At 36.9% G+C, this 12724-nt stretch overlaps 1 protein-coding gene across 4 annotated transcripts in view; it reads right to left on the reverse strand.

Annotated features, from left to right (window-relative positions):
- Window positions 1-12724, reverse strand: part of HERC2 (HECT and RLD domain containing E3 ubiquitin protein ligase 2) — a 104946-nt gene that overhangs the window by 18604 nt on the left and 73618 nt on the right. For all 4 annotated transcript variants that reach the window (XM_027642648.1, XM_027642665.1, XM_027642656.1 and 1 more), the window contains 15 exons: window positions 12223-12409; window positions 10899-11039; window positions 10549-10740; window positions 9111-9264; window positions 8303-8410; window positions 7192-7323; window positions 6526-6684; window positions 6316-6434; window positions 5811-5936; window positions 4727-4882; window positions 4464-4579; window positions 4140-4338; window positions 2733-2947; window positions 2051-2228; window positions 331-492 (listed from right to left, as the gene is read on the reverse strand). In XM_027642648.1, the coding sequence (XP_027498449.1) occupies window positions 331-492; window positions 2051-2228; window positions 2733-2947; window positions 4140-4338; window positions 4464-4579; window positions 4727-4882; window positions 5811-5936; window positions 6316-6434; window positions 6526-6684; window positions 7192-7323; window positions 8303-8410; window positions 9111-9264; window positions 10549-10740; window positions 10899-11039; window positions 12223-12409 (2344 nt within the window). The remainder of the gene's footprint in view (window positions 1-330; window positions 493-2050; window positions 2229-2732; window positions 2948-4139; window positions 4339-4463; window positions 4580-4726; window positions 4883-5810; window positions 5937-6315; window positions 6435-6525; window positions 6685-7191; window positions 7324-8302; window positions 8411-9110; window positions 9265-10548; window positions 10741-10898; window positions 11040-12222; window positions 12410-12724) is intronic.

A 12724-nucleotide genomic window follows, 5' to 3' on the forward strand; every position in this document is an offset into this window, starting at 1 on the left:
TTCAGGAGTATTATGGAAATTTATTAACACAAACAAACATGAAGATTTTTTGGCAAAATGTAATGTTTTGACAGGAACCAAAATTAAAATGATAAATACTGCTCAAACCAGCAATGCCCTCCAAAGAAAAACCTTCAAGTGCAACTTCATCAGTCAGCACAAAACTCGAAGACTTGTTATTGTAGCCTATAAAGTTCATCTTAATGACAGGCAGCAGAATCCTGATGTCCCAGGACGGGTCAAAGTTTGCACATATTGGCAAATCTGTCTTCAATGTTCTCCACCAGCATCCTGGTTTCTAAAGCCACGAAAAAAATTACACTGAAATACCTTCATTGGTACTTTACAGCCATCACTGCCTCCTCTCCCAAGTTTTCCATAGTCTCCATCACCCCAGGACCAGACTGTATCATCATCAGTCAGGCACAACGTCTGTGCATCTCCACTGCCACAGGCTATATCAATCACACGGTAACCCTGGAGAGCTTCCACCTGTAACAAAATCACCCATTTTTGTTCACAATAAAAGACTCACTCATTTAGTTTCAGAAAAGATGACAAACCCAACTTGCAGAAGTGGTTCAGTGGAACTACAAGCACAGGCATAAGCAAATAAAGGCAACTCAAAGAGCTTTGCTCTTTTCAAAACAGCAAAATGAAAACTAACTATGCATTTTAAATACAGGATTTATTTATTTTAACTGGTGAACTAGTTAAATTTTTTGACCAAAAATGCCTAAGGTTATCAAAGACTATATTCTCTTCAAATAATTTCAGGTTCTCTGGGCAAATACAGTAAGAGGAAAAAGAAAAAGCCTTATTTTCAAATAGTCTTTTACTAGTTTTCAGTTTTTGAGCACTTGCATCATAACCTGAATGTAATCAACATCTTTTGAAATGGTGCCATCTGGTGACGAAGTATGGGATTTGGAATCACAAAGTAAAAGCTTAGTGACCCACATACACATCACATCCTTCCCATCCTCACAACTACTTGAAATAGATTATAGGTGGCACTACCCAAAGCAGCATGGAACTTCACATACTTCAACTCATCTACAGGTTATCTATTTTTTGTACTACCAAAGAACATGGAGGGGGGGAAAGGAAAGGTGGGCAAATCTTGCTTTTTTGGGGCCAGGGGAACAAGAACATCTGAATACAGGTGGTAAGGTCCCAAAGAGGTCTAAGAATGTATGATACCTCATCTCACAGATTAAAACACTGGAAAAAGTTAATGTTCGTTGAATAGAAATATATACACAGAGCTATGAATAAAAATAACAAACTAACATTCAGTTTGAGTCAAAAAACACAATCTTAGCCTTTGCTGTATTTTCAGCAAGAGAATGCAGGGAGCAAAATGAACTCTCATTTCAAAGGCAGGGAAATTTTCTTAATACCACTATTTCTGGTTAAAAGCTCCTAGTTCACGAGTACAAGTCTGAATTTATCAGAATACTCATTCTTCTTACATTCCATAGTGTCCAAGTTCTTAGATTTACTACTTAATCTTCTTCATCAAAAACTGCTTAACTCAACTTACTTTAGCAAATAGCAATTAAATACTTATTAACTTAGTGTATACTTCTGTAACATGTCAGTATTCAATCATGAGAATCAAGAGTATCAGTATTATGTCAGGAGAAAAAAGTAGTCTGTAAGTGACTAAGTGGTTATCACTGTAAACAGTGTTGTATTTTCCAGGAAGTAAAAAATGAGACGACCCAGAAGACAAGGAACTCACTTTCAGTGCAAACTACATCTGGGAAAGGGTGACATTTACTTACTGAGAGGTGGGGTGTTTGATTTGGGGTTTTCTTTTAACCTCTCTAAAAGAAATTCCCTGTAAGCTGTTTAGTGAACACTAAAAGCCACAAAGTTTGGAGTTCCTCTTTCATTTTATGCTTCCAGGTGTGGTAATTTGTTAATTTCTTATAAATACATGTCACTGTTTTGCCTTTTCATTCTCTATATGCAGAAATGCAAAAAGTTACGAATCAGAAGGTATGAACTGGACTAAGACTCTAATACTTCAAAGGTTTCTTACCAGTTTAGGTTTTAGTTGGTCCTCACTATCTCCATGCCCAAGGCGTCCATATCTTCCCTTTCCCCATGTAAAAAGGTCTCCTGCAGCTGTAATACAAGCGCTGTGTGCTCCCCCAGCAGCAATATCAACCACTTCTATACCTCTCAGAGACTCAATTACACGAGGACGATCACAAGGGCTGAAATGATAACATTTGTCTGGACAAAACTTTCAGAACAGACCATTTCTACTATAAAACATACTAGTATAAAACACATAATGTTGCCCCCATGGACTTAAGCATTCCTTTTACTTTTTGAATCAGAACACTTATCTCTAACACAACAAAACTTCTCACTTAATGTAGGCAACAGTGCATGTGGAAAACAGGACAATGGCAGTTTTGCTCCCAAAAGGTTCCACATACCTACCTACAAGACAGATTTCAAAGGAAAGCCACTGAACTTTAGCATCCACAGATATGTTTGTTAGAAGATTGTATCTAAATACAGAAATCAGAGTAACTGCTTATCTGAAAAAAAATTTGTGGTTCTCCAATTTTAAAATATATGTTTCCACATCACTACTTAATGCTGAATTCTGCACGTAGGCAGTACTCACACAGCACTTTTAATACATAGTTAACTATAATAAGTATCCATTAATAGTTTCTTTTAAAATAACATATCGGAGTGTTACTTACCTTCGGTTTCCATGACCCAGTTTACCATCTTCTGCTTCACCCCAAGAATAAACTTCTCCCTCAAAAGACAATGCCAGACAATGCTTTCCTCCTGAGTTCACTGCAACTTTCTTTATGAACACATGTTGAATGGATTCCAGTAAAGTTGGAGTAGAAACTGACTCTGTTCCTCCAATTCCAAGCCTACCACCTGCTCCGTATCCAGTGGCATACAGCTTTAGAGTAAAAAATAAAATTTAATTTTGTTTGCCTCATGCAGAACATTGACTGGAGATGTAGAGAAGAATTCTTTAAGTATGTATGCCAGAATACAGTTAAAAGAAAGTCTGGAAAAAACAGTTTCTTACAGGACTTTTATTTTCTATCTTTTGGAATATAAGAAATATTTTGAAATATTTCACAAAAGCTTACAGAAAATATGGTTACATTCAAGCCAAAAAGAAGTCTCACTGACTTAACAGATTTCATTTGAAATCCTAAAGCTTGTTTTGTAAAACTATCAAGAAACCATAGCTTTGCAATATAACATCACAAAATCACCTATCACTATCACCTGTAGCTCTCTTTCCAACAGTACTATTCTAATGTTCTTTCTTCGGCAGAATACGCACACCTAAACACAATTGCTACTTTCCCTTTCCATCCTGTAAATACTGTTCTAAGTAGTGCTTTTCACTCTTTTTGTCTCTCTGAAAATAATTTCTTTCAACAGAATGTCAAGAAATATATTTAATCTGCCCTTTACCCTTCTCTGAATAATTAACAAGGACAATACTAACCCCAAGGAATCATTATAGTACCTCACTAGATGAATGTAACTCTTACGCAAAGCTCCAGTTAAAATTCTCCATCATGTCCTAAACAGAGAGCTGCCATCTGTATAAAAATAAAGACTTTCCGAATTCATTAACTTATTTTTTTCTCCTATACCTTACACTAAACTTCTTCACTGTGATTCCTTTTTGCTCAGGATTTAAGCATCTGCAAACTGGATCCTGCAATATCTAATTTACATTTAGCCAAATGTGAATAATCTGCAATTATACCTCTCCCCTGTTAGAGAGATAATCATCATTACATTTTACTGCCTGTCCTGTTTCACAGAACTCTGTGAGCACATTGCTTGTGCCCAGCTTTGTTTTCCAAAATCTGATCACATTTTTGAACCAAGAACTAAAATATGCATCTTTTTTACGCATTTAATGCCACAGTACACTGCATTCTTGGAATGCACAGGTGGAGTTGGTACAGTTCAGATTCTTTAAAATAATAAAACAAAACTACTACTACCAATAATAATAATAAACCTGTGCTATGCACATTATTTTTCATTTAGTCAAACCTATTCTGACTGATAATGAAATATTTCAAGGGAATCAAACAAAGAACCATTTGTTGCATCCTTACTTTCCCATCAGCGGTCACTGCAAACAGAGTCTGTTCACCACCAATTAACTGCACTGGTCTAAGGGTAGCAAGAGCTTCACATGGAGTTGGGACTTTGACTTTTGCCCCTTCAATTCCACCAAGTTGTCCTCTGTGATTATGACCCCAACCATAAATCGTTCCACTGCCTCCAGCTGAAAGTGTCCAATCATCAGGACGCCTGCAGAAAATGCAAAACAAACAAAATCTTAAAAGAGCTTTTAAAAAGTCACAGAAAATGCAGTTTATCATTGTACAATAAAAATGCATCACAAGACCAAACCAGTGACAGCTAAAAGAAATAACCTGTTCATCCACTGGACAAGCTGCTCATCCTGTTCTCTCTTGAAGACATCATGGCACTCATGAAGAACATCCATATTTTCATTATCTGCCATTAATTCTCGGATTTTCTTTGCCACCTGTAAAATATTTTGCATTAAACAACTTTATTCAAATTATCAGTTACTCCTATCACAGTTGGCATAAAATACTTCAATCTCAGTGTATCTTTTTACATGAAACACTTTCACACGTTCCATTAACCATTTAAAGTATTCCCACAGTACCTCATCAAGGAAAAGGCGAGGTAATGGTGTCCTTTTATCAAGAGCCACAGCAACCCTGGATGCCATACAATATCTCCTGAACCAGGCCCATTTGTGTGTCTCTGCACAGCAAGGGAGTGTGTCCAACTCCAGATCACAAGCCAGAGCCACAAGCACCTGCAGACAATCAAAAAACATTTTAGGGATGGATCAAAAATGTGCAATAAAAATTAATATGCATTTGATACACTTGAACAGTGTATAGACCAGTAGGGCCTGAACATGGTCTCAGAGACATGTAAAGTGCAAGGGACACTAAGAGGCATCTTCATTACCCTCACTGATGGGGGAACATCAAGTGTACCCACACTATGTCACGTACCTAATTTCCTCTTCCAATCCAGAAGTTTTCATAACCTCCCAGGGAAAAACACTCCTAGATTAATTAACTTTTTTATATCAAATACCATGTGCTGAACTTTTTACCTTCCATTTCTAAACTAAGTCTCCTTCCTACAATAAAGTGAATTTTCAACTGATTTTCAATGTGATTCGATTTCAAATCAATGTTACTGATGAATATTGTGAACAATGGATTACTTCTTCCTTGTATAAACTTTTTGTTAAGATAGGTAAGCTATCTTTAATTTCACTTCTACTACATAGGAGGCTTCTTCAGCCTTTTATTCTTCTTGCTCTTCTCTACAACTCCTCAACTAGTTTATTTTTATTTTGAAGGATAGGGTCCAAAACAGAATAGCCTTCCACTTAAGACACTTATTTGTTCCAACTGGATGTAAATAAAGCCTTCAGAGTATTTAACTAACTAAATAGAAATATACAACACTCCTATTAGGACAACTCAGAAATCACTTATCGAAAAGTGTAGCCTACTGTACTTCCAAGATGTTTTTCTGACCTACCTACCTATCTCTGCCTAGCTAGGTACTCCTTATCCTTTATTTGCATACTTGATTCTCCTTTTAGAAGTATTCTGGTTTTGTCAGAAAACATTTCTGATATAGGACTAGGTGTGGTTACCATGTCTTATAAAAAAAATCCCAGAACTGTTCTAACGAATTCTTTAATGATTGTATTTCATTACCTTAAAGAAAGGACTATGGAGCAATTGTTTGCCACCTCTCACAATGGGGTCTTCATAGTCAAACTGTCGTTGCAAAGCTTCTGGAAGACCTTTAACCAAAGCGGCTAAAGCACTCCCTGTGAAACTCTAGAACACCACAGAACCAGAGAGTTAGTCTTACTGTATTCATTACAGAAAGTACATTATTTAGAAATAAAACCACAAATAACGTCCCAAACTACAAGAAGCTGTGTGAAGTATTATTTCCATCCACTTCTTGACATAAAAGTATTTCTACCACTTCCTGGCAATTCCAAAAGCACATCTACACAGTCTTGGAATTAGCCATTTTTTTCCTAAAATAAAGTACCTTTACAGACTTGCAGACCTGTGAAAGACAACTATTCATTTGCCTATTTCCTATTTTGCCATTGATAGCAAAAACATACATCAGGGCTAGCATTTAATGCTTCACATACATCTTAATGTGAAAATTGTGAAGAGGAGAGCATCACTGCCTTCTTACCAAAGCTCGTGTCTCTCCCTCGTTATCCCCTAAGATCCGGTTGATGTTAATGGACTGGCCAAACTCGGTTGTGAGCAGTTTCCGTAGTCTCTGCAAGGCCCACATTCTGTGGCCAGCAGCTAAAGAAAAATAAGTACACAAAGAATGTAATTACTTAAAACAATAATTTTAACTTCAAACAAACAGACTTAATTTTAAGACTATACCTACCTAAGGCACTCAGTTGAGCACAGGCTGCAAGAGAAGCTGCCAAGCGAGGAACTATACTCCTGTTGGAAGCAAAATTTAAGCGAAAATCCAACAAACACGTAACCAGATCCATTGAGGGACACGAAAGAATGCAACGATCTGAGAGAAGGTCTTTAGGGCCTGCAAGAAACAAAAAGCAACAAAAAAAAAAAAAGTTGGGGAAAGTTTGTCCTCAGATTGAAATAAGAACACAGGTAGGATTTAGCTGAACAAATACATCACTGTAGAGTGCTAATAATCTGCATGTGAGTTGATCCATTCCACCTCCCTTTGAAGGGACTGAAGAAAGAGGCACTTTCATTACCTAATTCACCAAATTTCAAAGTAAATGCATTGAAAAAAATAAAGGCATTTCAGATGAATTGTGCCCCAAAAGTATCCTCACCAATGAAGAGGCAAACTAGAGTGATTACAAAATATTTTTATCTCTTCCCTATGAACAAGTGCACCTTCTCAGGACTTAGTTCAAAATGTTTCCTAAGTATGAAAGTATATTTTTCTTAGTATAAACGTAAATGAACTACTGAACTCTGGCATGTAAATATCATGCAATAAATGCAACTGTAAAAAGCAGACAAGAAAATCTACTCTCTTACCTGTCTGTAAATGTCATATGTGACACCTTACCTGCAGCTGGCATGATTGGGTAAACAGTGAATCGCCATCCCCATCCATTCACAGACCCGTCGCTGATGAACTTCCACTTTAACTCATCCCCTGGAATTCTCAATTCACTAGACCAATCTGACCACTCACGACCTGTTACAGTAGGTAATATGAACATATTCATCTATACTGTCTGAGCCAATATGCAAGCCATTCATCCATAGCAACTTCCCTCCATGGTTACGCATTATAAACATTACATAGATGCATTTAAGAAAAAAAGCTATGCAAAGCACATAAACGTAACTATAAAGATGTTACACGAACAAAACTGAATTCTTTAACAGTTTGGTTAGCGCTGCTAGTAGATAGCCTCAGTGCTTTTATTAGTACATTTAAGAGATATTACAAAAGCTTACTAAAATCCACTGTCCTATTTTTAATTATCTTTCATATTATAAAAATATATAACAACATATACATTAAATTAAGCTTTACAGCTTCCAACCAGGAATCCAATCAGAAATATCTCAATAATGAAACGTGCATCTGAAACAGTCTGGGGAAAAATGGATCAACACTAAAAGCCCACATCATGATTGCCCAGAGATATTAAGCACAGGCAGTAACTACTGAGACCTTTGCACATGATGTAGTGTATGGGCAGGTTCAACATAAAATTTCATGAGATTAAAAATATTCTTCTAAAATCTACTACAAATTAATAGTGCTTAAGAATTAAATCAGAGATATCAAGATTAAAGATGTGAAGAATTCATGTAGTGTCACATATATAGGCCAGAGTAGAAAACAGAGAGAGCATCAAGCTATTATTTTGGACATTTGACTATTATACAGAAATTCACACATGTTGGCAGGGGTGCTAAACACTGATTTTTACCCCCTTAACTGCTCTTAGGAAGAAGAGGACAGCACAACATGCTTTTCTGAGAGATTCTCTATAATTAAAGATGCAAGATCACTCTGTGTGTCTAGATCGGATATCATTTTTAGTTTAAAAGAGAATTTGCATATCCCTCACAAGAAGTCTGTCACAGGGAGTGGTACATTTCATTCAACATTTAACAGTAAACCACACAAGAAATTTTGGAAAAGCACTGGATCTCATAACCTGATCGGACGGAAACAATTCTGTTGACACCATCCATTATGGTGAGCGGGTCATGGCGCCGCTCTGTAGAACACTGGCGATCAAATTCTACCCTCAGTCCCTCGGCACCTAAACAGCAACAAAGAGTTTACAGATTTTTACAGAGCAATCAATACCACAAATAAATGCAGTATTTTAGAAATCCACATGAAATGAAACAGAGTTGTTTGGAAGTCATAGCACTCATTAATAAAAATAACTTCCTTTAGTTTAATGACATTATTTGTCTGTAATTTCTTCTCTTTGCAAGGCTTAGATCACAGCAAGCTCATGTGAGTAGGGGCTAGCAGACAAAAGACCATATCAGAACATTCAAAACTAAAGCTGCAAAAGACAAAAAATGCCTATTTAAAGTTAAGGCAAACAGTTCTTTATTGTCTGTAACTCTTCATAAGTACTAGGTATCTTACTGAAGGAAGCACTACTGAAGGAAGTGTTAAAACAAAGTATTTTTTTTGCTCAAGACTAGAAAATAAGTGTTCAATTACTGACCCTGAAAAAGACTCAGTCCTTCTCAGTTCCGTAAATGAACAGAAAACAGCAATGATATCCAAGTGCAATCACAGCCAGTGAACCCAAAAATGCACATTTCATCTGATCAAGATGTTCATGCAGTATGTAAGTGCATCAAAAAATACTTTTTTTTATAGCAATATGATATATAACATTTCAAAGCTCAATAAACATTTTTGCAAGCTAAGGAACAACTTAATGCATGCGAGCTTGAAAATAACTGAATCTTAGCAATGTAACTCTAAGAACTCTGTACCTGGTATTTTAACTGTGCCACTAGAAGAGGTATCATCAGTATATGGATGGCTGCTTTCTACCACAACTGGTTGTGAAGAGAGGCGACCGCTCTGTGAATCAGTTGCTACATCTTCTAGTTCAGTAACACAGAGTTCCAACAACATATCAGCAACCTAAGAAAATAAAAATATACACTTTACACACAGTATGTTTGATTAGTCCAAGAAATCTAAGCCAACTACCATGCTTCTCCAATTTAAAGTAACTTTTTTTCTGAATTCTGATTCATAGACCACGATATTAATTCAAAAATACTCCTTCTGGTAAAGCTAGAAAAACTCCTGGAACTAAAAGCCAAACTATGTAAGTTTGCAGTAAGTAAATGACAACACATATAATTGTTTTTCCTTACAGAAAAGCAAACTATTAAATCTAAGCTGTAAAGCATAGAGCAAGAGATTAATGAAAGGTATAAATATTTAACCAGTATGTAATACTGCAAACCACTGCTTAAGGAGAAAATTCCAATAGTACTAATTTTAAAAGAGCAGTTTCAAATAAAAATTCTGACTGCAAAATACAAAACCCCCACACAAACAAGAGTTGTTCTGCTACTCACTATTAATGCTAGAAGCAAAAACCCCGGAACTAATGTACAAGTGCACATATAGCATGTATCTAATCGGACTGGGAAAACTACATCTCAAACCCAACATAAATATACTTAGCTAATCAATGAAAATTAAGAGGGTGGGGAGTAACAGTTTTAGAAATCTTAAAAGAAATTAATTGTTACTACTATTTGAAGGGTAAAGCTACGAGAAATATTAAACAACTTTCAGTTCATTACTGTACACAGATTCTATAAATAATTTATCAATCATTTGCAACATTCTTTTTGTCAGCTATGCCAAAAAAACCCCCACACCCACGGATACTTTGTAAATAGTTAGAAAGTCCAGTGCATCAAATGTAAATCTTATCAATTAAGAAAAATTATTAAATCTTCAAAAATTTATTAACGGAACTTTTAGCCAGCAATAATGACTGCATCATTCTGAGAAATAAACTCAGATTGTCAGATGCAAAGCAAAACCACCATTGAAGTTTTTAAAGTAACATTCTACAGATCCAGCAAATAAGGCTTGGTTAATTCAACTTCATTCCAATAACCACAGCCAATATATAAATACGCTAATTAAGTTTCTATTTTGATGCCTAACTGCAGCTTGACAAATTGAGAAATTAGTCTATTACTGACATCGGTAGCACACGCATATATTCATGTAGTATTTCCACTAAAATTATTAAAGCTTACATGCACTTAAGTTCAACTCAAATTTTCATGTTTATTAAGTTTCTCAGTGTGTTGAGCTGTACTTCCAATAAAATAAAATATTCTAGAAAGCTACTAATAGAAAGGACATAGTTAAAATGTAACAGAAACAAAGCCTGACCTGTGGGTAAGCTGTGCCCATGCCAGACAGCACAGCTGAAAGAACATCTCTTCCCTTTTCACCTGCTCGGTTGGACACAGCAAGCTTTAGCAGGTCAACCATGACTCGCGTGTCATCTGGAACCAGAAGACTCGTAAACTCATCCAAGTACTGTGGTTCTGGGCCAGATACCTTACTTTGACTTTCTACATCCTACAAAACAAAGAATAAACATCCCTCTGTCTTTAGATAGATTTAAAAATATGCAGTCATTTACAGAATAATTTTTAAAGCGCACACACACAAAAAAACCCTGCTTGATAAAAGCATGGTAAGGACTTAAGTTTTAAGGAAGGTATTGACAACATTACTTCTTTGGTTTTTGTCATGGTTTCTGCAATGATACTGGCAGCTCCAGGATCATCTGTGACTGGAATGAAAGGACGGGAAGAGGCAGCAGCAGCTGAGGGAGTTACAGCAGACGGTGTCACAGCATCTTCTGAAGGAACAACCTAGCCAAAACAAATAATAACTAATAAAAGCTTCAACAATACACTGTAAAACCTTTAAGAGTTTAATTATTCATTAGAAGGGCTAGTGTTCAAAGACAGCGGCAACCTAAAAAGAGCCGTAAGTTCAGATTCACTGCTTGTATTTTTAGCTTCTATTTTATGTTCCTAAGACAGAAAAACAGCCAACACATCCCCTCAATGCCAGTTGCTACAAAAACATACAATAAAACACCAGTGCCTGCAGAAAAGTCTACAAACTACAACACGACCCCTAATAATACATGTCAAATTCATAGTTTGTTAGAGCAAAAGATCTCTTCAGTAGCAAGCCTTTTCTTTTTTCTGTTTCTGTTAGCAGTTGGGAATCAGAGTAGAATTTCATTTAAGGCCTCATGTCTACATTAATTGATCTAAGTTTATAATTTCATTTCATTCAATAATGGTCAAATATCCTCTTATTCTTGACTTTGTTTTTTAATATCACTCCTGTAAAAAATTCAATACTGCTGCGGTCCGAGCGGGGGAGGGGAATGGGGCCGCGACACGGCACGGATCCCAGACACAAAGGTGGGGTGCAGGTAGAATCTTTAATCCAGCGTGCGCACGGGGTTTTTATCCGGAGGGAAAGGGCCAGAACATAGGGTGGAGCAGGAGACAGACAGATGGGGGGACAAACCAGGATTGAGCCGTGGGCAAAAAAGGGGGGGGAGCACAGGAGGGACCAGGGGAGGAAAGGGCGAATGGGGGCTGTCTCCTGCCGCAGCTTCTCCAGCCAGTCGGCAGAGAAGACGGAGGTGCAGGGAGGTGAGCAGGCCGGGACATGCCCAGAAGATACAAATTCGGGGGAAACACACAATGTGTGAAGTCCATTCAATCGCTGTACATATTTTTCCATTTCCGGAATCGTTCCCATTTCGATTCCTGGTCCTCGACACAATACCTCTAAAATATTACTACAAATCATCATAACTGCATTTAAGCGACACAATGCTTTCTGCGAGTTCAAAATTGAATTCACACTACTATTTTAGCTTTTCCAAATCTGACATACACAGAGAACCCAGTCCTGAAATTAGAGCATGAAAGATTTTTTTCATTCTCTGCTATTATCAAACTAACGGAGATCATATTTTTCAGCTTTACTGTTAAAAACTGATGGAAAAAAAATAATTTGACACTTTACCTCCCCTCTCCTGTCCTGCCATGGGTTTGGGCTCAGCCTCTCTTCTATATCTCCTACAAGCATGCATTCATCTCCATTTGCAGGGCTTCCCGCAGACGTAGCATCTGATGGGGGGGCTGGTGATGAAGAGGGACATTCTACTGGTGCAATCATACTTGCAGGCATCAACGCTCCAACAACTGCATCCCTGAAATCATTTAGGACAGATTAACATAAACTTAACTATACTCCCTTGTTGAACTTGAAAAATTATATTAGCTTGTCTTAGCAAAATAAGGTAAGGCTTCCAAGCTCTATTTAGAGAGTAGTTTATCACTCTTCTCCTTTGGGTCTGATGATTAAATACCATGTTTTAAGGCCACTATTTTAACCTGAGTTTCTCTTCACAAATTTTAGCACAAATACTCTGTTCTCTACTAACAATGAGGGCACTGTAAAGTTCTATTGTTCTTTCCAACCTGCCCCCAACTACTTCCTCCATATTATCTATCATGACTGACTT

Source organism: Corapipo altera, unplaced genomic scaffold (genome assembly GCF_003945725.1).
Source record: "Corapipo altera isolate COAL_440 unplaced genomic scaffold, ASM394572v1 0, whole genome shotgun sequence".
Classification (NCBI taxonomy): domain Eukaryota; kingdom Metazoa; phylum Chordata; class Aves; order Passeriformes; family Pipridae; genus Corapipo; species Corapipo altera.